Genomic DNA, 10,792 nt, shown 5'->3' on the forward strand with positions numbered 1-10,792 from the left:
CACCAGGGCCGAAGCTGCCGAGAGCTGTACTGAAGGTATCGTAGCCCCGGCGCGGTTCTGTGGTTCTGCAAGGTTGAGGACACAGAGCCCAGCTGCGGCAGGAATCAATGCTGAATAAATTAAGCACTCTGCCAAGTTAACACTAGGCTGGCACCGGCTCTTCCCCTCTAAGCCCAGGTGTGTGTGAATGTGTGTACTGTACGTGTGAGAACATTTTTAATGTGCAAATATGTTTTGTGGGAATGCAGTATGTGGGCATGCCTTATCACACAAGTGTGTGTGTGTGTGTGTGTGCATGCATCTTTGTTTTTTTTTTTTTTTTTTTTTTTTTGTGGATGGGTGTGTGTGTGTGTGTGTGTGTGTGTGTGTGTGTGTGTGTGTGTGTGTGTGTGTGTGTGTGTGTGTGTGTGTGTGTGTGTGTGTGTGTGTGTGTGTGTGTGTGTGTGTGTGTGTGTGTGTGTGTGTGTGTGTGTGCAGAAGTGCATGCCAGGAACAATTCGGGAATTCGAGGCGGTGTTTCAAAGGGTCCCAGGATAGTTAGCATTGCCCTAAGAACTGGATTTTTGTGATAATGTGTATATGGTAGACATGGCACAATGTGGTTAACCAGACTGGCACAAAGACTGGCTCTTGTCTCCAAGCCATACAAACTGAGAAGTAGAGAGAGAAAGAGAGCTGATATGTGTTGTTGTGGAAGTAGGTCAGGCGTCACATTCATTAACATCCTCCTCTCATGCCCAATGATGTGAGCTGTTCCCACTAACACACACACATGTATGTGTACATATCGCTGTGTGTGCACACGCATAAATCAGGGCATGCATAACTTGCATATTAAATATTATAAGAGGTTATCGATTCAAGGCAGACACTCATATATTCAGCATGCATTTGTAAAGAAGGTCATGTGTCGGTCATCATTTCATAGCACTTTAACCCCACCATCAAGGCAATAGATGTAAATAAACTTGGTTACCGTGGAGATAAAAGCAGTACTTAGTGTCTGCCTGGGCTCTGGACAGCTGGACTTCTGCCAGGACGGCACAGCAGAGCGCTCTACAAAACTCTGTCCCACTTTCTCTCGCACACTTTCCTTGCATGTGCTCTCTCTTTCTATCTGTCTCGTGTCTGCTTCCATTACACACTGCACTTTCTAATTCTACCTTTTTTACAAAGTTGTGTGCCTGAGTCAGTCCCTTTCTCTCTTCTTATTCCTCGCTTTCTGTCCACACCATTCATCCCCATCTCATTCTTTTCTTACTCTTGCAGTTATAAGCTTTCCCTCTTTCTGTCCGTCCCCCTCTTAACTCCCAGCAAGGTCACTTGGAGTTGCATGACAAAGCGACTTCACTGACATTCACAACAACTCCCTCCCTCTCTCTCTCTCTCTCTCTCTCTCTCTTCCTATAGTCCTGCACTGCTGCTTCTCAGACATTTTCCCATGACAATTAGCTAAAGCATAGAGAGTGGACCTAAATATAGCGAGCAAATAAAGCCTTACTTGGTGTTTAATTTGGGATCTCAAACCTAGGATTTAACCAAAAGTTCAAGATTGGAGGATTGTGATAGATTATGAATGAGGATGTCCATAGTAAAACAACCAACCACAGTTCACTCTCTGTCTATGTGAGGTTTTTGAGCAAGTAAATTTGCAATCAGTGACCCCCAAAAATAAATACAAATCTTGTGAAGGATTATAAATCTTTTAAAACTGCGAAATGAACCCAAAATATCACTTAAAAAATACAATAAAAAAGTTTCAAATAATGAAAGAAAAACTAACTAAAAATATTGAAATGTCAAAAATCTATAATAACCCTAGTTTAGATGACAAAAGCAAGGTCAAACATGCATGCTCTGGGTTAAGTAAGAAAACATCCTTTCATTCTCGGCAGCACACAAATGCATAATTGGTTTGATTTCTCTTGTTAGTTTGCTATGGGTAATTATGTCTCTTTTATGTGGTTTAGGGCATATTTAGTGCTCTTTTTCATCATTATACCTTTAAAAACTTTTAATTAATGTCATTATGATATTTTATTCTGCACTTCTAATAATTTTATTTTATACTATTTTTTAATTTTATCTATTAGGACCCACTTTATATTAAGTGTCCTTAACTATACATACATTTAAATTAATAATTTGATACAATGCACATAGTGTGTACAAACATGTTTTTACGCTGTAGGCTAATTACATTCGAAAATACCTTCCAGTAATTACATCTGGGGCCAGTTGCATAAACTCAGTCACAATGTTAACACTGTGTCTTAAGAACTAGTTTCACTAACTACTGTAGCAGTTAACCAAGTGGTCTTACTTTTCAGATTCAAATTAGAACAATATATGTGTAACTGATTTTAAAAAGTTATAAACAGTCTTGAAGAAAACCATTGGATGACTAACTATTAAGACTCATCTAAGTAGTTTATGCAACTGGCTGTAGTTAGTAATTTCTGTAGTTTACACCTAGCCTATAATAACATTTTATTTTTAAGTAGCCTATATAGTATTTAAAGACATTTAATGTATAATGGGAACGGTTATACTATTACTTTATTGTTATCGTAAGTTGCAATGCAGAGAGAGAGAGAGAGAGCAATCTAAATTTACATTTCTTTCCACACTGATGGATTTGACAGGGTTAAACATATCTCTCTTTCTTTGTTACAGTCTTGTACGCACAGGAACGGTTGCATTCTGTTCGACAACAAAGGCAGCGGATTGCTTTGATAACCTCTGCTGCTGTGATATCTAATCTATTAAATGCACACTGAAATGTGAGTTGCATGAAAAGCTGAGTGAGCGCGCTGAGCGGAAAGGGGAGGCGGCCTGATGGACTGCTTTACTCGAAACGTGCGTGTTTTGCTGGAGGCTCTGGATTGAAAAGATGGTGAGGTGTTGGGGGGTAGCTCAGGACAGTGGGAAAGAATGAAAAGCCGTCTCTTATCGAGGGCACAATCGGAAACTCTGTTTAACTTGGCAAGCTTTCCCGGATAGAGCGCAAAGCTGCGTCCTGACAGACTTAAACATGTCGTATATTCACAAGTCACGGAGTTATGAGCCCATTAATAATTTATGTTTATCAATACACTAGGCTGACTAGATAGAGAACAGACTGGGGTTTTTACAGTCGATAAAGACAGGCGACAGAAAAGCTCAGTGTAAACTCTTCTATTGAGGAGGATCAAGCTGTTAAACGCGCCGCACGGGCGTTCTGATTTTGTTCAGCACTGTGAGAGTGCGCAAGCGCCATCTAGCGTTCGCTTGGAGGGCAAACCAAGGTTTTTGTTCCTATCTCTCTGTTCTGTTGGATATGTGAGAGAGTCGCTGATCATCACACTAATCAACTCAATGTTTTCTTTCCTTGTGCTTTGCAGAGCATTTGAGCGGCTGACGAAACAGAAAATGTTTTAATAGTGTTCAAACATTACTCATGATATCTTGAAGGGATAGTTCGCCTGAAAATTAAAACCCTGGCATCATTTACTCACCCTCGTGTTGTTCCAAACCCATATGACTTTAAGTGATCGGTGACTGAAGCTGACAGAATGTTCATTTTTCAGCGAACTGTTTTAAGAACCTTTAAGAAGTTACAGATGTGAGTGTTGTTTAGAAGTTGTGGCTCTCAATGGCAAACAGAATCATGCATGGACAATTCTCAGGCACAGCCCTAACACAACACAACCAACAAAAGCATCTAAACCAGCTCTTCATTCCAGCTGCACATACCCAAGTGCTGGATCAATATCCATTACCAGCTCTAGTGCTGCAGACAAGCCATTCATTTCCACTGCAAAGCACCACGATATTCCCCCTGGGAAGCCGTTTCACCACTCTGCCTGCTACAAGCAAAGATGATTACACCAGATTCATGCTAGGAGTGTCTGTTAGTGCCTCAGATTACCTCTGCTTGTTCTTGAGCATGATATTAGCTGTGTGTGATGCTAAGCATATGTAGCTTGAGATTTAATTGAATTCACACAACATAATAAACCCAGTCATTTCAATTTGTATTTGTCTTTATGACGTGAAGCAGATCATTGTGTTCTGCCATAGACCGAACGCCAGACGTAAAGTAGTTATCTCTCCACGTCTTCATAATGGTCTGTGATTAATGTCCTATTCCTGTTACGCATGTGTTTTCAGGATTTGGATTGGAATTGGGAGGGAAGAGGGTGGGGAGCATTTCTTCTGTAGGAATGGGAATATGGGAATGCCTAGCTGGACTGCTCGGGTGGAGGGGTGCATTCAGACAAAGCCAACGAAAACAAACATCTGTGGCTCTGGGAAGGCAGCGTCTGGTCTGAATCCTCTGTGGTTATTTACTGATGTTTACAACTTTGCTACGGAAAGAAGCCTTGTTAGAACATGTGGGCTTGGTTGAGATGACCTTTTTAGCGGTGTTGAGTTACGCTGAATGGCGTCACGTCTTTGATCACGGTGAGATTATACGTAGTTAGTTAGAGTTGTTTGTGTGGGTCAAGTGAAGGTGAGATCATGTCTGTGTGAATATGGCTGGCATTGTTTTGACACATCTGAGTTATGTGTAGCTAAAATGTAGTTTGAAGGTGAGTACAGGTTTAATAGTGATCTTTCTTTTATTGTCTGTCTTAGGATCAAGGTGTGGGAATGGTGCCACCTCTTCAGGACCCTCCGTCAGCAGTGCCACGGCAGCCGCAGGGCAGCAACTACAACATGATGCTTAAGAATCAGCTAATAAGCAAACAGTTTCAACAAGTCAGTGCTCAAACTCCATGTTGAAAGTACCATTCTGTTAAAGTGCAATTTTGTTATTTAGCATAGCTGAATAGCCTTTTAATTTGCACTTCTTAAGAGGTAGAATTTGAATGCCTTAATTGTATTAATGTATTACTTTCTGTTTCTTACAGGAAAAGCAAAGACATATGGAGCAAATGAATGGAGGGCATATCACAGACTGCCAACAGGGGGCACCATTTCAAGGTACAGTAACATCAAACCACATAAACATTGGTTAATACTGGGTCTCATTTTCCATTTTTGCATAAAAAAATACACTTAGATTTTTTCCATGCAGAAATCATGATTCATCAGTTTTAAACTGATTCATAAGTTTAAACACACAGGGGGAAAAAAATGAAACTGTGCACACAAAACTGCTCCCAGTGCAAATTATTTATTAAGAATCGATATTAAAATGCCAAATATAAAAAAATAAATATATATATATATATATATATATATATCTATATATATACACAAATACAGAAGCCCTTATGGACATAGTTTGGGCATGTTTATATAAATGTCTAGATGTGCATTTATATATTGGTGGAAATTTTTCTGTGCACATAAATAGGAATTTGTACAAAATTGTTAGTCAATGAGGCCTACTGTTTATTTAGTGCCAAAATGTTGCTATATACACTCCCATTCAAACGTTGGGGGTCAATATGATTTAAAAAAAAAAAAAAAAAATATCACTTTTAATACAAATGCATTAAATGGATCAATTTGATTTTACATTATTACCGTTTTGCTGTATTTGTAATCAAATAAATGCAGCCATGGTAAACATGAGAGACATGTTTCAAAAACATAAAAAAATCTTACCAACCCCAAACTTTTGAACAGTAATATGCTCAAAAAAGCCATGCTCAAAATTAATTATTTTCACTGTTGTGCAGGTCCAGGTCGACCACTCCCTCCAGAGTGTGGTGGATATCCTCTGGGAGTTTCTCAACAGCCGAATTCCTCCATGCTGTCCCATAGCGGCCCTTTGCCCTCAAATCGAATGGGTCTTTCCTCCAGCTCAGTCTCCCAGATGGGCCCATCGGTTGGAGGATACATGTGCAGCAAAAGTTCCAAACAACCACTCTGCCACCCGTCGCAAGACTTTGGAATGGCGATGCAGCCAGGCCAGAGCATGATGGGAACAGGTGGCCCTCCACGTCAACCGCTACACCCAGCTCACGCTGTGACACGACCAGGAATGCCATGTCCAAACCTACCAGGCGGTCCTGTGCCGACCCACCACCTGCGGCAGGTGCTGCACCAAGACAGAGCTCTTCAGTCACATATGATGTTCCCTTCTCAGCAGCAGCAGCAGCAGCAGCCCACGTCACAGTCCCAGCTCTGGCAGCACCAACAAGGGGTGCAACCACATATGGACCCTGCGAACCACCAACATCCCTTCCCCGCCGGAGGAGCCCTACCTGGATGCCGAGGTCCTCAGTTTCCACAGCGATCTGGCATGGCAGCTATGCCAGCCAACTTCCCTGGTTCCCGTCCTCCTCCAAATCAAATAGCCCCTGGTTTGGTTAGCAGACAGGACCAGAAGATGCCCACCACCCAGCCACTATCCTCTATGTCCCAACAGAACTTCAGAATGCGAGGTCCGCTTTCCGCTCTAGCTGTTATGAAACCAGGAGGACGGTCCATGATGCACCCTGCTCCTGGGATGGCGCCTCCTAGTTACCAGACTGCTTTTGCAGGGAAACACTGTTCACCGCAGAGCTACAACCCCAGAGATAAACTGCCTTCCTATGACTACCGGACACAGCATCAGAGCAATGGGGCAATGGCAGCGGGGCTACAAGGACCTGGAGGCGGAGGTGGTGGCAGTGCGGAGGTGGACTTCATAGACACTCTGGTGGGCAACAACGAAGACTGGCTGAACAATCTCACCATGATTGATGAATACCTTGAACAAAATTTATAGGGACTGATCAAGAGCGTCCTAGGTTTGAAAATCACTACAAACAGCTCCAGAATGGGGCCATGGGGTCATCGCTCTGTAAAGGCGCGTTCACACCAAGAGCGCTAACTATAACAAGAACTATATTAGTGTCCACACCAATGGACCATAATATTCTGTTCCTTATAAGCTTGCAGCTGCATTGTCTGCTATTGTAAAGCCCTGACTTTTCTGAAATTTTATGGAAAGTTCACTTTTGCAAGCTGTTTCGAACTCCAGGAACGAACTCCAAACAAACTTTGTTTTGGTCTAAGTTTGTTCTAAATAATGGAGTATATTAGGTCCTTTAAATATGCAAGCTGTTTAAACTTGTGTGGTATCTGATTGACTTAAAAAAACTTTTTAGTTTATCGTTATATCGTTACATCTTTGGTGTGAACGAACCTTAAAGTCTTAAAGTGTTTTTTTTTTCTTTTTTCTCTCATGGCTAGCATTAGTGAGAATGTATCGGTGGAAATGAGGCACTGCTAACCCTCCTGAAATGGCTTTGGCTGTCGTTAAACTGGCTTATATTATAAGATGGCTTTTCCTTTTCTCTATGGTTGCTCTGCGCTGTTTTAGGATAATATTGTAATTATTGTCAAATGTATTACGGAGTGAAACACTGATTTATGAAAACATGGGCTTTGCTCAGCAGTGTAAAGAAAGTTCTCATTCAGTTAAAGGGACAGTTCACCCAAAAATGACAATTCTGTCAGCATTTACTTGCCCTCATGTCGTTCCAAACCTGTATGACAGAAGATATTTTGAAGACCAATTTTTGTCTGTTCAATGAGAGTTAATGGGGTTTAAAACAACACTGACTTTCAATGTATGTACAAAAACACTTTTTCTGACCTGCTTTACATGGAGTGAGTAGATGATGACAGAACTGTCATTTTTGGGTGAACGGTCCCTTTAATGCAATGTGGTAACAGTATTGTTAGCAGTCTCATGCCAGACCAGACTCATATGTGCAGCTTTTCATTCTTGCTATTTGAAAAGCATATGAAATCATTTCTGTGATGGACTATTTGAGGGTATTTCAAAAGGGGGTTTGTCCTGTACATAAAGGATTTTGTAAAATATGGTTTCTTAAACTGTAACATACAAAAGAGAAGTACACATATTTATGCTTCTTTTCTGCTGATGAATTCTTCAGAATTTCTTTGTAAATAATTATTAAAAGAATAAATAAACAAAAATGCAATGTAAAGAAATGAGTGTCACATTGAAATTGCAAATTAAATATTTTACACTAAGCAACTCTATTGTAATTTGTATTATGCAAGACAGTATGGTTAGATTTGGAGTAATACTATGTATTACAAAGGTGAACAATTTGTTATGCTTTTGACATAACCGGACTTCTGGTACTCCAGTCTGACTTAAAGTTTTTTTGTTTTGCGTTTTTAAATTGTGAGGTTTGGAGTTCAATGTTTCTCGGCCTTGTTACAGCATTTCATTCTAACATTAATTGCAGAATCTAAAGGTTCTCTAACTTGTGTCATATTGCCATAGCATAATACATTTTACACTGTCTTTGTAATAATATTTTCCATCTAAGGAAATGAGGATCTTAAGGATCTAGATGCTTTTTGGACCAAGGACACTTTTCAGCAATTCTAGGAATGTCGTTTGTAAGTACACACCAGCTACACTGAAACAGCAGCCTCAATGTAGCAGAGGGACAAATATATGATCACACCACATTTCATGTAATATAAGAGCAACACCTGTCACAGTAAGTGCATAAAACCCACAGTCCTTTGTGCCAGAGTCTTGGGTTTCCAAAAGTTCATGACCATGTAGTTGATGCCATGAACTTTAAGACATTCTGATTTGTGTTTTATTATATTTTGTCTTCATATTTTTAGATTGGAAAATAAACTGTAAAAAAAAAAGTCCCCTGTTCTTCTTTAATATATCTTACTTCTGTTTCCATTAGTGGTAAGAGTGACATTTATGACTACAGATAAATATTAGCACCATACCTCATTTAGTGTTGAGATGCCTGATAACTACTGTGCTAAAATGATCTTATAGGTTCACAAGAACACCAGGGTCAGTATATCTCTTTGTGACTGCTTATCAGGACGATGCAGGGATAAAGTAAACATATTTGTGATACTGATTTAAGAGAGAAAATACCTTCTTTCACTACTGCTCGCTTTGATTTTTGTTGTAGTCTTTTTATTTTACATTTTTTACAAAATTGTCTTATTATAAAAGTAACAGTTTTTTTTATTTTTTATTTTATTTTGATTATTACGATAAAGGGGTTAAATGACATCTTTAGTTTAAACTTAAAGGAAAGATGAGCTCACACAGAAGTATTTCACTTTCCAGTCATGATATTATGATTCCTGAACACAACTGAACATCTCTTGGATTCATTTCCTTCATAGTGTAGCTTTTTAGTGTGGTAAATGAAATCATTTATTTTCTTATCTAGAGGTAATATGAGAATGGTCATATAGAAAATAAAAATAATAATTAATCTAATAAAGGTGCTCTAGAATTTTGAGGCAATATTTTATTACAGTTAGACCTTTAGCCTTTGTCTTAGCCCACTTGTCTTAGGTGTCTGTAAGTATTTAGCAATGAATAAGTTAATGTGTGTGGTTTTTTTTTAATGTGTTTTAAGCTCACATTTTTCAACATTTACTTCAAGGTTTTTTTTTCTTTTTTCCAACTATGCAACTTTCCAACTTGATTTCTTTCCAATGCAGTGGAAAGACAGTGGGGTCATACAGGATTCATTTCTGGTACAAGTTAAAGATTCTGCATATACTATACAGTCTCTCTTCTTCTGCACAGGCTTCCGTAGATGAATAGATAAATATAAATAGGCATTTTTGCATAGTTCCTCTTAATGCTGTTTTATGGTTTTGCCTGTTTCATTTTTAGATCGGCAGTTTTGCTTCCACATATAAAGTGGCCTTTGTTTTTGCATCAGCGTTTGATGGTCTTAGAAGCTCATATCCGTTACTACAGGTTCATGCATCACACAGTTACAGATCAGAGCTACACAACAGAAGTCTGGGTAAATTCAACCTTGACAATCCATACTTTGAAAGTCACAAGTCATTTAAAGTAATGCCTTGTGTGTGTCTGTGCTTCCCAGAGCCATGATTTGCACAAGATGCTGTATGGACAGGCTCTAATGAAGTACAGTTAACTGCCATCTGTAACAAGTGAATGGAATGATTGGTATGAGTATGCCATTACTGGGATCAGATTGCAAAGCCATCAGCTACTTCACTGAGCAAGACTCTTTAGATTGCACTTTTATGAAAGATGCTACTGGTTTAGTGGCTTAAATTAATACAGCTTAATATGCAAGAAAAGTGGTCTATTCATGATGTGTCAAATACTAATGACTGGTAAAAGAAAAGAAAAAAAAGTGAGAGGAGTAAAAAGAGTTGTCTGTCATCTGTAAATTTTGGGGAAAAAATATTTGGGAAAATAAAATCTCTAGGCGTGCACTTTTTTGTGTTCTCTAAATGATAAACAAAGCTAATGGTGTCAGGCAGCTTTGACAGAAATGAGGCAACAATGGAAACAGATGCAGGCCTACAATTTGTCCAAGGAAAAATGTTGACTGACAACATAGTCAGTTGTCAAATGATTATACATATGAGCTATATATTGGTGAAGTTGTGATCTTGCTTTTTGAACGTTTTTCACAACTTTTTGATTATTCCAAAAGCTATTGATAACACTAATGATATGAAATAGAGGGACAAACATTCTTTTTAAATTATTTATATTATTAATTACTCATTTTGTTTTGTTTTTACACACTAGATAGATCCTGAACTAATGCATAACTTTAAAAAAACTATATGTAGTGGACCAGGGATTATCAGTTAACATTATTAAGATTTAGTGTCAAAATGTGTACATTTTGTGTAATGAAATAATCAGTTATGGTAGGATGCTTTTAAATGGAGTTTCTTAAATATTTGAAATCTATTTCATGACAGAAAATGACAGCATGTTTTGAGAACGAGCCTCGTATTTCACCGTCCTTATCAAAAATACAACTCCCTAAATTCCTTGCAGTAC

The 10,792-nt window shown here is 38.8% G+C and overlaps 1 protein-coding gene across 2 annotated transcripts in view; it reads left to right on the forward strand.

Moving 5' to 3' along the window:
• LOC109048635 (mastermind-like protein 2) overlaps positions 1–8,641 on the forward strand; it is a 68,016-nt gene extending 59,375 nt beyond the window's left edge. For both annotated transcript variants that reach the window (XM_042759868.1, XM_042759867.1), the window contains exons 3-5: positions 4,621–4,743; positions 4,896–4,968; positions 5,673–8,641. In XM_042759868.1, coding sequence (XP_042615802.1) covers positions 4,621–4,743; positions 4,896–4,968; positions 5,673–6,706 — 1,230 coding nt within the window. In that variant the 3' untranslated portion in view covers positions 6,707–8,641. The remainder of the gene's footprint in view (positions 1–4,620; positions 4,744–4,895; positions 4,969–5,672) is intronic.
• Positions 8,642–10,792: the final 2,151 nt, after the last annotated feature.

The sequence above is a fragment of the Cyprinus carpio genome, chromosome A7 (genome assembly GCF_018340385.1).
Source record: "Cyprinus carpio isolate SPL01 chromosome A7, ASM1834038v1, whole genome shotgun sequence".
NCBI lineage: Eukaryota > Metazoa > Chordata > Actinopteri > Cypriniformes > Cyprinidae > Cyprinus > Cyprinus carpio.